The 16,940-nt window shown below is 44.9% G+C and overlaps 1 protein-coding gene across 1 annotated transcript in view; it reads left to right on the top strand.

The window, feature by feature from the left end:
- The first annotated feature begins 4,097 nt into the window (after positions 1-4,097).
- Positions 4,098-16,940, top strand: part of ROCK2 (Rho associated coiled-coil containing protein kinase 2) — a 105,417-nt gene continuing 92,574 nt past the window's right edge. Inside the window, exon 1 of the mRNA XM_055119990.1 lies at positions 4,098-4,790. Within this exon, the coding sequence (XP_054975965.1) occupies positions 4,647-4,790 (144 nt within the window). The 5' untranslated portion in view covers positions 4,098-4,646. The remainder of the gene's footprint in view (positions 4,791-16,940) is intronic.

The following is a 16,940-nucleotide window of genomic DNA, read 5'->3' as shown; positions in this document are numbered from 1 at the left end:
ACTGTAGACAGAGTTGTATTTCATTTCTTTCCCTCCAAGCTCCCACCAGTGTTACATGGGCTCAGGACCATAAGGGACAATGGTTCCTACTTAAAAAGAAAGGAGCCAGTTTGGGACAGAGCTACAGAGCAGCAAAAATCAGGGCTAAATTTCTCGGAGTGAGTGCTCAAGGGAACTGCTCTTTCTATGGCTTCATTTGAGATGTGTTCATAGAAAATTGCCATTTCCTTATGGCCAGTGACAACTTCTTCATAACCAGATCATGGCTAAGTGGTTGGTGTCAGTTTAAACATCAGCTCTCCAGCAATACCTATAAGACCTTCTGACCAGTAAAGTACAAACTGTGGGAACCTCTTTAATCTACCTGACCATTTAACTTCTGTATGCCCCCGTCATTGAGTTTTAATTTTTTTCCCAATTGAGAAATGAAACCTAGATGCTGTAAAAGGAAATATGACAGATTAGACTTCATGAAAAGCTTAAGTTTTGGTGTGATTAAAAATAAGTAAGCCAAAACTGGATGACAAGCAACAGGCTAGACGAAAACATTTGCAAACTCTAACATGTAATTTACTATTGCAATACGAAGGAATATTAATAATGAAGACTAAGCTCCTGTAAACCAATAGGCAGAAGGCAATTTTACTGGATAGAAGGTGCGACTGGGTGATTTCAGAAGAACTAGAAACATGAAATACTCATCTTCAGTAATAACGAAGGGAACACAAATAAAAAGGTGCACACCCACTTGCCTGTTAAGATGACAAAAATTTCAAAAATTTGTAACATTTAATATTGGCAAAGAAAACAGGAAACTGGCAGTGTCCCTTACTGATAGTGAGAATGTAAACTGATGTAGTTTTGTTGTTGGCTTTTGTTTTTGTGGTGGCCACACCCGGTGGTGCAGTGGGGCTACTCTTGGCTGTGGACTTGGTCCCCTGGGATCAAATGTGGGCCTCCAGCACACAAAGCAACACTCTTTGCATTGCATTCTATCTCTGGCCCTGGTCTTTTCAAAGAACACCTTGAAGATCAGTACCCTGTGAGACAAGAATTTCACTTTCATGAATAAATACTATTTAAATATATCCATCTTAAAGGATGTTAACTGAAATGTTGTTTCAGTGAGAGACCAATAGTGATATGTAACATTTATTGAGGACCAGCTGGAGAGGAAGTAGATGTACTCAGCTGTAGTGTGAAAGTAGCAAGGTTGTAGGACAGGCTATCATCTATTTTAAGTTTGTGCTAGACATAGGGAGAATAAAGTATGGTACTCCCATATTATGAAAATTATTACAGCAATTGAAAAGGACAATGTAAACTCTGTATAAGCATGGAGAAACCCCTCTAATGTTATTATTTTCTTATTCATTTTTTTAAAATTTGCTTTTAGGCCAAACCCAGCGATTCTCAGAAGTTATTTCTGGCTCCGAGATCAAGAATTATTCCTGGTGGTGTTTGGGGAACCGTATGGGATGCCAGGAATTGAACCTGGGTTGGCTATTTGCAAGGCGATTGTCCCAGACGTTGTACTCTCTCTCTCTCCCCCCACCCCCAGACATTATTAACCAAAAAAAAAAAAGTTCAAGTTGCAAAACCCTATGCCATGGTTTAATGCTATATTGGTGAGAAAAAGATTGAATAAAGGACTTGAAAGATTGGGGCATGGTGTGTGTAGAAAGACTTTGAAGAATAATTTTTGAAGTTATATTGCTATATATTTGGGGTTTAATTTTTATTAGAATGCATGCCTGCATTACTTGGGTAAGGAAGAATTTTAACAACCAGAGAAAAAAATAACTTATTAAGGGATTAGTTTTCTTTTTATCTGTAAACAATGGTGTGGTTCTTGGATAAAAATCTTTGACACTAATGCCCTTTTCTAGCCTTTATAAAGGAGCATAGGAGAAGGTATGCAGCATTTTGTTGGTCAATACTTTGTTTTTTAGCTATAAGATTATAAAGCTCAGCATTTGATATCAAACTTCCTAATAATGTACATGCAGTCACTGTGAAAGTAATCTGGAACCTAAGAATGCGTTACTACTTTGCATATTCTATTTAAGATATTTACCTGCTGGCTAGAGGTTGGAGCCTTTATTGGAAAGGGAGGAAAAGCTGTATTGGCTCCTCCAGGCCCTTTCGCTACCCGCCCCCTTTTTTGGGGGGGCACAACTGGCATTATTCAGGGCTTACTCCTCGCTCTGATCTCAAGAATCATTCCCTGCACGCTCAGGGGACCCGTGGGGTTCTGCAAGGCAAGCGCCTTACCCGCTGTATTATCACTCTGGTCCCCCAGCCCATAGGCCCTTTCTCCATGGAAATGTGGCTTTAACTTGAAATGAAAGAGGAGACTCCTGGAACACTTACTGGTTAGAAGCGCTTTTTTGCGGTTAGGGTTTTAGAACTAATTTGCCTATCTGCAGTCTTACCTCTAAAGTGATGGTGAGAAAAGTTCTTAAGATTCTTACCACTTAATGCCTAAACAGAGGGCAGCTTTTAAAAAGTGGTTCGTCCACCTTTGCTTTTGAAAAAAAGAGATAGCAGTTTTTGAAATCTTAATATTTATTCCCTTGTCCATCTTCTACCAGAAAAATACACAAAAGCTTATCTCCCCTCCAGCTGAGAACTATTATTTTTTTACAGTTTTAAATAACTATCTTGCATGTACTGTTTTACCGAACTTTATTTCTGATGCATCTTTTTTATATACTGGCCCCAATTTCTTGAACTTGCCATAGTCTGTCTACCACCAGGATTCTGCTGATTTTGGCTGGATGATTTCGCAGATCTTGGACAATTGGTTCGTTCTCAGGTCTTGGTCATTACGAACATTCTGAATAGCCCTGCTATAAACATCTTTATGCAAGTTCCCCCCCCCCTCCCTCCGTTGGATCATTTCCTTAGAAATGTACTTCCTTAAATGGGTTTACTGGGTCAAAGGGGCTCAATGAACAGTTTTATAGTTCTTGGCACATATTTTTCAGATTGCGCCCGGGGTGGATCTGGCCAATAGCATGGCCAGGCCGGGAGAGGGCAGGAATGTGGAGGAGTGGCCCCCTATAACCACCCCTCTTCCGCCCCGCAAAAGGCAAAGACCGCTGGAAGGTCTGAGGATGAAAAGCATTTTTCCAACCCCCCTTTTCGCCTTGTTGTTCTCTTCAAGATTACTGTTGAAGTCCCGGCCTTAGGGACGGGGCAGAAAGCGTTTGGGATTCCAGGACTTCTGCCCCGGGGGCCGCAGCCGCTCCGGCGAGGCGCTCCCGCCCCGGGACGCGGATTCCAACCCCCTCCCGCTCTCTTCCAGACTCCGACGCCCAAATGCACACCCTCCTTTCCCCACGAATCCTCCTGGGAGCCCACTCGGGCCCTCTGCGAGCGCAGAGCTCAGCTGGAGCGGCCAGTGACTAGCGGTCGCTATTATTCTGGCGCGGTCGGAGCGAGGCCCGCATAGCTGTGTGTTGAGTCAGCTGGGCTGGGTGGCGGTGCCGGTGCTGGCGGGCGCGAACCGGAGTCTGGCGGCGGCGGGGCCCCGCGCAGCCCCACCACGCGCCCCCCCACTCCCACCCCCTCCCACTGCAACACCCAGGCACGGCGGCGAAGGGGCCCGCGGGGTCGTCGGTCCCGGCAGGGTCGCGCGGGAGCGGAACCAGATCCCACTCCCCCCCACCACCACCCTTTGCCCTCCCATCCCGGGGCGGGGGCGGGGCGCACTCTCCCCTCCCCCAGCTGCAGTTCGAAGGGTCCAGGCAGCCCGGGACCCGCGCGCCTGGTCATTGACCCCCCCCCTGAGAACTCCAAAAGGGGGAGGAGGAAAGCGGGCCTGGAAGGAGGCTCCTAAAGGAGAAAAGCGTGGCCGAGCAGACAGAAAGAAACGAAATAAATAAATAAATAAAATAAAAGGAGAGAGAGGAGGGGAAAGGGGGCGAAAGCAGGCGGAGGCCGTCGGGCGGGGGCGGTGCGCGCGGGGCGGGGCCGGTGCTCCCGGGGGCGGGGCCTGCGCGCGCGGGGCGGGGCTTGCGGGGCGCGTGGGGGCGGGGCCAGTGCGCGCGGGGCGGGGCTGGGCGCGCGGGGGCGCGCGTCGGCGGCCGCGGGCGGAGGGGCTTGTGGGTAGCGGCTGCGCGCGGCCGGAGACGGGCGCTGCGCGGGAGTGTGTGAAGGGCTGCGGGCTGGTGGGACGCGGGCGGCCGGGGACGGCCATGGGAGGCGGCGGGCGGCGGCCGTAGCGCGGGCAGCCGGCCTCCAGCCTCGCGGCGCCTCCGAGGGCGGGGCGGCCGGTGCCCCCGGGGTGGTGGCGGCGGCGGCGCCACTTCCCCGCTCCCGCCCTCGGGCGTCCTGAGGGGAGCTCGCGGCGGAGTCGCGGAGCGGGCGGCGCGAATCGGAGGGGCGGGGACGCGGCCGTGCGCTGCCCGCCGCCCCCCGGGGGGCCTCCGGGACCCGCCGCGGGCTCGGGAGCGAGCGGCCTCGGCGGTCCCGGCGCGGGGCTCTCCAGGCGGACGGTGGGCCCGGGCGGAAGGCGGCCCGGAGCCGGCGGTTGGGCGGGGGGCGCGGCGGCGGCGGCGGCGCCTTAGGCCCCGCAGCGACCCCGCGGCCGGAGCCCCCGCGCGCGCGCGCCCCCTCCGTGCGTGTCCCGCGGCTGCGGCATGAGCCGGCCCCCGCCGGCGGCGGCGAAAATGCCCGGCGCCCCCGAGGCCGCGGCGGGGGACGGGGCGGGCGCCGGCCGCCAGAGGAAGCTGGAGGCGCTCATCCGAGACCCGCGCTCCCCCATCAACGTGGAGAGCCTGCTGGTAGGTGCCGGCGCGCGCCGGGCTTCCGCGCGCGGAGACCCTCCCCCGGCCCCCGCCCCCGCCCCCCGGCTCCTTCCCGTCCCACCCGGGGCGCGTGTCACCCCGCCGCTTCCCGCCGCCGCCCCCGCCGGCTCCCGCGGCGGGTTCCGCCGCCGCCTGCCGTCGACGGGCCGGCGGTGCGGGGAGGGGAGGGTGCCCCCACCTGGGGCCACCTGGCACCCCCGGGGGCTGCGTTGTTTCCTTCTCCACTTCCGTCTGCAAGCGCGAAACCCCAAGTTGCACTCCGTGTGGGGTTGGTTTTTTTTCCCTCTTTCCTCCTCCTCCCTTGCCGTCTCTGCCTTTGCAGCCCTCCCGCCTGCTGCCCAGCGCTGTCGCGGTGCGGCTGGTGCTGGGAAGTTTGACTTCCCGGGGCCGGCGCTCCGAGGAGCCCGTCCCCATTGTGCCTTGCTCCCACGCCGGCCTTGCAAATCCAAACTAAATTGCCGCGGAAAAGCCGCTCTCGGACCCTTGTAAAATGTGTGTTTGTGTTTCTTTATTTTTTTCTCTCGCCCTCACCCCCCACCACCCTGCAGCCCCTTCCCCCACCCCCTCCCCCATTCTCCGGTGGTGTCTCACCCACCGCCGGGGTCCAGGTGCGCGGATGGGAGAAGAGGGCGTGGGGCTGGGAGGCGGACGGGCGCGGAGAGGGGCTTAGATGCTCTAGTTTCTCTTTGAATCGGCTCTGGGCGGGTGGGGGTGGGGTGGGGGTGAGGTTGGTCCAGGAGTTGGGGGCTGGGGGTCCTGCCCTGCCTCTCCTTCCAGGAACCAGGCTTTGCGGACTGTCCGGGACGCGAGGAAGGGCCTGGGTCCAGCTGCTGGGGCGGCGGGCCGTCCCCGGAGGTTCCCGCACCCGCACCCACACCCGCACCCGCTCGCGGGGTGACTCAGTGCTCCTGGGCCCGAGTCGGGGGCGCACGCCGCAGAATGCGCTTTTCTTCCCGGCCGCGCGGCACGGAACGGTGGGGCGCCTTCGCCTGCGAGCTCTCTCCACCTGTGCCCGCGCGGCGGGACCACCCCCCAGCCGAGGTCCTGCTGGAGACCTGCGCTCCGGGGCTTTGGGTGCTTGCCCGACGGGCAGAGCTTTTCCCTAGGCCAGAGCTAAAGACTGTGGGCTTCTCTCCCCCAGCGTTTTCACTTTGGAATTTTGCTAGCAAAACTTTGACCCGAGGCCAGAAAGTTCAGTTAAAAATAGCACAGCAAATCTCAAGTATTTATCAGGTTCATATGCAACCCCAGATAGATCCTATTTTTTTTTTTACACTTCGCTTTAATGGGTCTTTACTGATGTTAATTATCGTTGTTAGGAGTATTATGAGCTTGGGCATTTTTTTAATACACATAATAGAGTCGGATTTTGTTTAAGTGAGCGATTTTCTTAATTTTTAAACAGAAGGTAGTTTTTTTAGGCAGTCGAATCATCACATCTCAGTGAACACTCTGGTCCATTCATTTATCGTGTGACTGTTGGAGCCGAGACATTTTACATTTTTATTAAGATGACATGTTACCGGTGTGAGAGATTGACATCAGTTGCCGCTGAGTGAACAGAATTTGTTACTGCTATTTTTAGTTGATTAAATATATGGTTTTCAGTTGCTGCAAATCTTACCGTGCCAAAAATTGTTCCTTTTTTTTCTTGGAGCGAGATTGTTGGTGCTTCTGTTTCAAATTGATGAGTTGAAAATTGTTTTTAAAATTTTACCATGTCATAGTACGTTGGCTTTAAAGTATATATATTACCTTGTATGAAATAGAATAAGCTGAATTTTATAAAATTGGGATAGCTTACTTTTTTTAATCATTTTAACCCTTTTTTAATGGTTAAAAGTTTGATGGCATTATTGTGTACATTCTCATTCGTGTGTAACTGTCATGAATGTCTAGATCTTTTTCTTCCTTCCAAAAGAAAACTATGAACTAATCTTAACAGTGTTATGTAATGTTGATGAATTATGGTTGGTATCACTTTTAAGATTTGAAATGTTATTTAACCAGAACATTACAATTGATCATTGTTTTATTGAGTATGACATTTTTCTTTTGGTTTTACTATAGAAACTATTTTTGTTTAACAGAAAACTTGGATATAGTTTAATAAAAACAGTTATAAATCTAAGTTATTTCATTCAGGATTTCACAGAGTATCACCTAAAGCGCATGCTGGGACTAGAGTGGTAGCACAGAGGCGAGGGCTCTGGCCCTCACAGAGCCAGCCTGGTTCAGTCCCCAGCATCTCAGGCAGTGTCCTGAGCTAGCCAGGAGCAGTCCCTTAACTCAGAGCCAGGAGTGAGTCCTGAGCACCTCTGGGGTTACCCCTCTCCCCAAAAATAAAGTGTATGCGTTCTGAAATGACAAAAGTAAGATGAAGTCTGCCAGAAATTACAGTTTAATTATTTTTCAGTAGACTAGGGCTAAAATGAATATTTGCAGCAAAAAAATTAGTTGATTCGTAACATTGATTTAGTTCAGTGCTTGATATTTGGTGGTGCTCATTAAACTTGGGTCATTTCTCTGAGCAGTGAGCATATATTTTATTAATTGCTCCACATTTCCTTCGACAAATAAGTGGTTTTATTTGCAGCTGTTTCTTGCTGTATTGTTTTCTTAAAAATTACTATTCTCTGGGTATTGAGACCAGGTATACAATTTTAAATGACCAGTGTTACTGTTTGTGTTTGCTGTCAGTGTCAAGCACAGATAGAGCTGGATTTCTAGATTATATCTGTGTAGATTCTCAAGTATCTTTTTTCTCTACTGAGGCTTGTTCTGATAGGTTCTTAAATTAATATGAAGAGGATATATACTTCCGTAGAGACTGATTCTTAGTTCTGGCATTATTTTAAAAATAGAGTTTTGTTTCTATGTTGCCCTTTTTTAAAAAAAAGGATTTTCAGTAGACTTTTGCAGTGTTTGAGACTTTTGGATTACTACTAATGCTTTGTCAAGTTTTATTTTTTCATGTTTCTTACTTAAGTTTTAAAGGCTTGTATTTTAGGAGCCAGAGAGACAGTGCAGGGGGTGAGGCTTTAGCTTTCATGTGGCCGACCCTGGCTTTACCCTGGCACCAGCTTTTGGTTTCCTGAGCACCAGCAGAAATGACCCCAAGCGTAGGTAGAGGCAGGAGTGAGTACACCCTTAGTGCGGCCCCCACAACAAAGCGAGATGCCTAAGTATCTGCGCTTAGAGATTTTGTTCTACTATTTAAAAGAGTAGTTATAAACCTAGGATTCAAATTCATGTAGACTATTACTGAAGATTGATACTGAGTGCTGGGGAGATAACTCAGAGATGGAGCCCCAGGTTAGACCCCCAGCACCGCGTACATGGTCCTCCAAACACTGCTGGGGCCACCCTGGAGCCCTGAGGTGGGAGTGCCTCTTGCGTACAGCTGAGTCCTCCCCCAAACAACAACAACAAAAAATCCCAGTAGCAGCAAAAGGACTGCTGTTGGTAGGTGATGGACAGCTTTCAGAGATAGAATACGAAGGCTTTACTTGGTTGGTTCATTACCCCTTGAGCTTGATGAGATGTTTAATACTTATAAGTGTTGTATTGGTTATATGCCTTGTTAAAATTAGATTGTATGTTAACTTCCCCTCACTGTTTTAAGTATGAATATAATAAACATATGAAAAATAGAATCAACATTGCAAAGTTGTTTTATGCACAGTTTTCTTCTTTTGGTGGTGGTGGGAGTCATTCAAACAGTGCTCGGAGGCCAGGCTCCTTGGGGCAGTTTTGGCCAGCGGTTCAGTGCCAGGGCCTGAGGATGCTGTGCTGCTTCGCCTCCTCAGTGCCTGGAGATTGCCCAGGGCCCCTGGCAGTGTGGAGGGACCTGAAGGGCCACACAGTGCAGGGCTCAGGTGGAAGGATCCCGGGCTGTGACGGCGAGGACCATAACGTGCCGAGGATCTTACCAGTGTCAGGCCCCAGCTGGAATGAGCTTCAAGCCCTGTGTTGCTTTCCACCCTTACACACATTTGTCTTTAGCGAAATAGAGTTTGGATATTTATAGTATTAAGTGGAGTTAGTTTTATCTATTTTTTATCATGTCAGTGATTGAACATAGGGGCCTCACAAATGCTTCACATTTACTACTGAGCAACATTCCTGGTTCTTAGGATCTCTTCAGAACTTGTGTTCTGGCAGTCAGGAAATCTTTCTTTTAAAATCTAATTTTAAAAAATTTTAATTGGACACCATGAAATTACAAAATTATTTATGATTGGGTTTCAGACATACCAGTCACTTCATCAGTGTTCCCAAATAAAATAAAATGCAAGCTGTCTGAGATGACAAAAGTAAGATGAAGTATGTCAGAAATCAAAGCGTAATTATTTTTCAGTAGATTAGGGTTAAAATGAATATTTGCACCAATTCCTACAAATTCCCATCCATCCCCTGCCCATTTTGTTTCTCATTCTTCAGTCTGCCTCTACGAGTGGCACATTTTGAAAATAAGTTGTTGCATTGTGGTTTATGGTTCTGTTGGCAGTAAGGAAATTTTAAATGAATTTGCTAGAGAGGTTAAAAAAGTAATCTATAGAACCTAAGTATACTAAGTGAAGTTAAGTCTTTTAAAAAGTATGGGTTCGCAGTCCCTCAACACAATTTGATAGATAAAAAACTCTGAAAACCAAGTTTTTGATAGAATTTACAGGATGGTACCATTAACTCTAGTCTGATGGTAGGATACATCAGTTCATCCCTTTCGATGTGAATAGTAGTTTTTGATGAGAAAGAATATTGTGTTTGACCCTTAAGGGTGTGGACCTAGATTCTCAAGGGTTTTGAGCAATATATCTCATATGTATTTCATTGCCAAGCTGGAGTGATAGCACAGCAGTAGGGTGTTTGCCTTGCATGCAGCCGACCCAGGCTCGATTCCTCTGCCCCTCTTGGAGAGCCTGGCAAGCTACCGAGAGTATCTCGCCCGAACGGCAGAGCCTGGCAAGCTACCCGTGGCGTATTCGATATGCCAAAAACAGTAACAGGTCTCACAATGGAGACGATACTGGTGCCTGCTCGAGCAAATCGATGAGCAACGGGATGACAGTGACTTCACTGCCATTTTAAAATAAAAAAAAATTTGAATTCATAAACATCTCAGTGTACATTAAGGATATAGTGACATACACAACTTTAAATAGTTACAAACAGGGAGTGGAGGAAGAGTACAATGGGTAAGATGTTTGCCTGGCATGTGGCTGACCCTGCTTCAGTGCCTAGCACTGCATAATGTTCTTTGTGCACCACCAGGCATGAACCAAGAGCACAGAGAAATGAGTAGCCCTTGAGCACGCACTGTGGAGAGACTCCCCTACCCTCTCCGCAAAAAAAAAAAAAAAAAGCTTACAAGTAGTGTAAAGTTTTCTGGAGCCTAAGATTTTTTGGAGGGCTTGAGTTCTAATGAGATAGCTCTCTCCCTCCCCTCCTCCCTCGCCTCCCCTTTCTCAAGGTACTTGCTCCTGTGCTTGCTGGGAACCACGCTCGCCCTCTCCTGTTCTATTTGTCAGTTTTATGTTTGATTACGGAAATTTTTATGCAGTTTGAGTATAAGAATTCTCACAGTCATATCATCATTAGTATATATCTTGTTACTGAGACTAAACTGTCATACACTTGAACTTTTTTTTTTTTTTTTGGACACACATGTCTGTGCTGATAAGGCTTACTTCTGATTCTGTGTTTAGGAGTCACTCGTGGTGGTGCCCTGGGGACCATAAGTGGTACTGGGATTGAATTGGGGTTGGCTGCATATACTTTACCTGTGTACTATCTTTCTGGCCCATACTTGAAATTCTTAGCTGTGGGACCAAGGTTACCCAGGCATGCTCAGAGGCCACTAGCATCACTCCTGGCTGTGCTACCATTTGAACCACATCCCCAGCCTCTTAATTTTCTTTTCATACTTTTAAAAAAAAATGTTTGTGGGGGGGGGTTCAGGGAGAAGGGCCTTCCCAAGCAATGCTCAGGGGCCACCCTGGTCACTGCCAGGCTAGATGGCTCAACTTTGAGGTCTATGGATGTGGTGCTGCCTAGATCCCAAGGGGATGGGGAATACTGGGACCATCTCATCTATGTTTGGGGAACCTCTGGGCAGTGCTCAGGGGTCTCCAGTGCCTCACCCTGTGATGCTAGAAATAATTACTTTAGTTTTACGGAATTTTGATAAAAAATGACATGGTGTGCAACTTTTTTTTTTTTTTTTTTATCAGAGTCCTTCTTTGTTGTCATATAGCATCCTGTTTGGAGAGTAGCACTTGGGGGAAGAGAGTAGCACTGTCAGTAGCACTGTCATACCGTTGTTATCAATTTGCTTGAGCGGTCACCAGTAACATCTCCATTGTGAGACTTGTTGTTACTGGTTTTGGCATATTGAATACACCACGGGTAGCTAGCCAGGCTCTGCCGTGTGGGCGGGATACTCTCATTATCTTGCTGGGCTCTCTGAGAGGGACTAAGGAATCGAACCTGGGTTGGCTGAGTGCAAGGCAAACACCCTACCTGCTGTGCTATGGCATATTTGATCTTCATTTGGTTCCCTTGAAATTTTAGTGGAAAATATATTCAGTGACTCCAATATTGTGAATGTTAAGACATTCAGACATACATATACAAGCAGTTACAAGGGAATGCCGTTGATGAGGAGTGGAGTATCAGTAACTAGTAGAGAGTGTGGGGGCGGAGCAAATTGAGGTTTTTCCATTGGTGGTTAGCTAATGCAATTGTTTAAGTTAATGTGCAATCATGATGGCATTCGAGATTCACTGTTAAAAAAATTATTTCTTCTCACTTTATATTCGAATTTGGAGGCATACTAACTTCTTCTTATCTCTGTTTCTAAGTATGCTTAGATGATAGATTTTCTAAGTTCTGGGAGTTGGCTGACCTAAGTGACTTTCGTTTACTTTTTGGAAAGCATTTGGCTCATGAGATCCATCTCTGATTGATTATATCTTGCTGTGTCTGTCTCTTTCTCTCTCAGAAAAGAAATACTAAGACCTGTTTAATTCATTTCTGGTTTATTGTTGAAAATATTTTGAAAATGTGTCTTAAGTCTAAGAATCACTTTATGCTTCTGTTGGCTTCATTTTGGATTTTGATGCAAGATATGGGTTCAGATACCTAACGTGCTTTACCTATTTTTTGCAGTTAGCATGTACTAATGTCCTTTATTCTCTATCAAAGAGTTTTTAGAGATTTTTTTTCTTTTGAGTTTTAGAGATTTTTAATTGTAAAGTAACACAGAGGTTTTCTTTATTTTTATTTTGGGCCACACCTGGCAGTGCTGGGGGTTGAGTCCCAGCAAGTGCTAGGGGGACCGTGTGGTATTGGGGATTGGACCTGGGCCGCTTGTGAGCAAAGCAGGCACACTCGCCCTTTGCACCATCTCCTTGGCCAGAGAGCTTATTTTTTCTTCTTTGCATTTCTTTTCTTTTTTATTGCATGGCGGCGGCGGGGGAGGCATGTGCCGCAGTGCTTAAGGTAGGGCTCAGGGAGCTATGTGGGGTGCCAGGTTTGGCTGGCAGCAAGGCATGCCCTATCCTCTGTATTCTCTCTCCGACCTCTTTTCTTATCTTCTTTGTCTTTTTTTTTTTTTTAAGATTATAGACTTGGAACTACTTTTTAAAATTCTTATTTTTTTCTTTTATCGCCTTGGAAATGAATACAGAGCCATCTCTAGCAATACTGGACTGTAGTTTGGATGGAAACAAACCAGGGTAGATTTGGCATTATCTTTATAACCTGGGTGATTGTGATAAAGAATGTTTAGTAAACTGAGTGCTGTCTCTTTATATACCTCTTGATTTAAGAGTTTATGTAATGGGCATAATAATGCTCTTTTAGGGCATACTTTTTTGCGTGTGTTTCTATTGTGTGTCCTGTAAATATTTGTTGAATGAACTAACAATTCTTTAAATAACAGGACTGATAACTTGTAGAAGTAGATCCCTACTTGAAGAGATAGTAAACTATTCCCCAAATAAATATTTAGATGTATGTTCCTGTGACATATTTTTTACTTAACATAGGAAGGAAGGTGTGTAAACATCTGTATATGCAGAGAGGATGGATTTGAGTGGTAGATTAATTGGAAATAAAGCAGGGAATGTAAATTATGATCTGGATGTTTTCTGGGATTTGCTGAGACAGTTTTGGAAGTGGGACCATCAAATAATACTTAGGGAACCTGGGGACCTGTCCTGGTGATTCCTGGTTAACTGGACTAGCAGTTCAGTGTTTAGGCCTGAGTGTGCAGTGCTGCTCCAGCCCTACATTGTTGAGGCTTACCCTGGCAGTGCTTGGGGTCCTCTAGGACCAAACTGGCTTACTCTGTGATGCTTAGGAGGCCATGCAGTGTCCGGAATTGAACCTGAAGACATGTACCATAATCTCTGGACTGTTTCTCTGGACCTGTGCTGAAACATTTTAAGCTATTTAGTGGTTTTAGGTGAAGTAAAGACAGTTGTGTTTAGGGAAGAGCCTGTCATTTATCATATGTTATGTTTCCCCTCCCTGCCAACTTTTCTTCTCATTAAATATAGCTACTTCTTTTTTATAGTCACACCTAGATGGTGACTGTAGAACAATAATTTCCGAATAAGTTCAGGTGGAATGCTGATGGTATATTCAAAGGGTGAAGTCCATGGTATGTCCAAAATGGTGTATTAGCAGCTATTTCTTTATTGAACAAGTAAAAAGCGTAGCCAGGGGACATGAGAGATTATGATCAGGAGCCAGGATTGTTATTTTAAGTTACAGTGCATGCGATATTTTGGGGTTTTTTGATCACTTCTGACTCAGTGCTCAGGGATTACTCTTGGTGAGGCTTGGGGTAGTCATATGTAGTACTGGGAATCAAATTCTAGGTGGCTGCATGCTAGCCAAGTATTTTACCCACTGTCCTATTACTCTGGGCCACTATGAATTACTTTTTATCACTCCCTTCTTCTACTCTCGCATGGTTATTTGATACTATTTCAGATTGTCAAGTATTCTAATTACTAATGTTTTAATTTAACTTTAAAATGGTTATTGCTCATATTTATGTATTACTCTTTCAAATAGATCCAAATACTTTAAGTGTTACTACATTTATATCACTTAAAACAATTTTAGTTGGGTTGGGAGTGACTCAAAGGGCTGGAGTACATGCTTTGCGAGTCTGAGCCTGGATTTGGTCCCCTACATGGTATGGTCTTCTGAGCAACTTTGGGAGTGACCTCCAAGCACTGGAACACAGGTGTGGATTCAAAACCAAAACCAATAAAAACATTTAACAAGCCCTCAGATATTGCTAATAGGACTAAAAACTGAGGTGGCAAAGGTGGGGGTTGAAGAGGGACTTAGGGAATTACTATTGACTCTTTAAAGGAGGGTGTGGTGCAATAGCATTGAAGGTGTTAAGCAGTTATTATAGTACTGTTATACATTGTGATACATGAGTAACAATGTTATAGAAAGAAGGTAATGTAGAATTACAGTGGTTTTTCTTGTGTACCTGCTGGTGTGTTCAGTTAAAGTAGACCTATAGAGTATCTTGCTTCTAAGTAAGTCTTTGATAATTGTTGGTTGAATGAATAATGGTCTGCAGGTGTAATGCAATTGACAAAGCATGTTTCAATCTCTTATTTGCTCTTAGAATTTGCCCTGAAATAAAGTACTTAAGAGTAGTCAAAAGGTGTTGAAGATAGGTGTCATTGTTTACGAGATCTTTTTATTGAGCAGTAAGTTACCAAGTACACAATTCACCCATTATAACCATACAGTATATATACTGAAATTTAGTAAATTTATGCAGTTGAATAACCATCACCACAACTCATTTTACTCAAATTCCCTTCAGCATATTTGCATCGGTTTTGACTTCCCAGTCTAGCCAATTACTAATCTGGTTTTTATCTCTGCAAACTTTTCTTTTCTAAAATTTCCGTATAAGTAGAGTCATACAATATGTAGTTGTTCATTCTGGCTTCTTTTACCTTGCATAATGGTTTTGGTATTCGTTTATGTTGTAGCATATAATTTTTTCTTTTGAAACATGAACAATTTCCTGTCATATAGATATAATGCATTTTTTATTTTGTTTTTTGGTGGAGTCACACCTGGTGGTGCTCAGGGGTTACTCCTGGTTCTGCATTCAGGGATTAGTCCTGGTGGTGCTTAGAATCCCAGGGATTCAACCCAGGAGGCTGTGTGCAAGCGCCCTACCCACTGTACAGTGCATTTCTTTTATGAATTCCCCATATGTGTGGACATACTTCAATTTCTCTTGGCTAGATTTCCAAGAGTGAATTGGTAGGTCATATGGTAAGTTTAACTTTTAAGAAACACTGTTTGCACTGTTATACATCGCCACCAGCAATGTATGGAGAGAATTCTTTTATCCATCTTCTTAGAAAATACTTGATTTGTTTTTGTGATTATAAGCATTTTAGTATATTTTGCTAATAACAAATAATGCCAAGCCCCATTTCATGTTCTCGTTAATTTTTCTTGTTATTTTGATTTATGAGTGTGGTCCAGTTTGAGTCTTTAAATTAGTTTTGCTTTTGTGAGAGGAGAGGGTTATTAACCAGTCAAAGGAGGTTGATTTTTGGGTACCATAGGCAATTCCAGGGTTTAAAAATAGAATGAAATATAAATCAGATTCTTGGGTAGATTATTCTGAATAGTCTCCACTTAAAAGCCAAGTTTTAAAAAAATTTTTACATTGTTCCATGCATAGTAATGTGACTGTCATTATGTTGTGGTATGTATTTATAGTTTATTCTTAATGCTGGGTGTGAATGTTTATTGATGCATATATTTCAGTACATAAACATGCTGTCATTTTCAGTCTTTTATAGACATTTGTATATTTTCAACTTGGAACTAGTATAAATCTATAAATTTTGCACATGTCTTTCGAAGGCTATCTGATATATATTTCTGGTGTACACTTAGAACTGGAACTTCTGGGTCAGGATATACATGTATCACAATGTTACATACCACCATCAGTATGAAGCCCTCACCAATCATTGGTATTATCAATCTTTTCTATGAAATTAATTTTTTATTTTTTTAAAAGTAAAAATGCAACAGCCCCAATATTTAAAACAGATGTACGTATGACCTTGTAAGGTTATCTTTTGCTTCCAAGTAATGAATAAACCTGCTGAGTGTCACTTTCCTGCTCATGATAATGAGCCTACTATAGTTGGGTTATTTCTAAGCTGCATATCAAGTTGAAGTACTTTCCATTAGTAATACTCCCAGTTTCAAAAGTTACGCTGTATTCTCAGGTGGAGATTTTGGTTTTAGGCGTATCAGGGAAAGTTTAATTTATTGCGTAGAAAAATATATACAAATATATACAATATATTTGCTATGCATAATGATAAATGATGTTTTGTATCTATAGCCTCTTAATGAATAGCTTGAATTTTCTTGCATCCTGTAATTTCGGAGTTGGTTTGGGGTTTAGGATCTGGCTGTTGTGGTTATAACATATGCCTGTTTCCAACTATTTAACAACATCATGCCTGGGATTAGAATACATATTTCTGTAGGCTAGGAAAATGTGCATTTAATATTCAGGTACAGTTAAAGTGAACGGGTCTAGGGAGATAGCTCAGGTGACCGCCAGCACATCATGGGCCCCCAATCACTGCTGGATGTGGCCCTGTGATTCCTTCTCTCCCACCGCCTTGTTAGACACTGCCACAGGGGCCCTTGTTACACCCAGCACTGTACTACTGTATAGGGCTTTGTATTAAATCGTCATGCCTCATTAGCCAAGTATCCCCAGAGTGGAACCCCAGGACACTTCCCATAAGGTGAATGCGAGAATCCTATTGGTAGCCGATGTTAATAGGTTATATTTGTAGTCAATTTTTATAAGTGATAGCTTATACCTGTGTTTCGTTTTGTGTTATCTGTGTATTAGGAAATGAGTTTTATGCCGTTTTGTTGTTGTTGTTTATTTTGTTTTGTTTTTGGCCATGTATGGAGGTGCTCAAGGCATAACTCCTGACTTTGCACTCCAGGATCACTCCTGGACCATATCAGGTGCTGGGGATCGATCCTGGGTGGATCATGTGCACAGGAAGATCCCTTACTGCT

This window comes from Sorex araneus, chromosome X, assembly GCF_027595985.1.
Source record: "Sorex araneus isolate mSorAra2 chromosome X, mSorAra2.pri, whole genome shotgun sequence".
Taxonomy (NCBI): domain Eukaryota; kingdom Metazoa; phylum Chordata; class Mammalia; order Eulipotyphla; family Soricidae; genus Sorex; species Sorex araneus.
The sequence above is the reverse complement of the archived record's forward strand: the minus strand, read 5'-3'. Positions and strand labels throughout refer to the sequence as shown.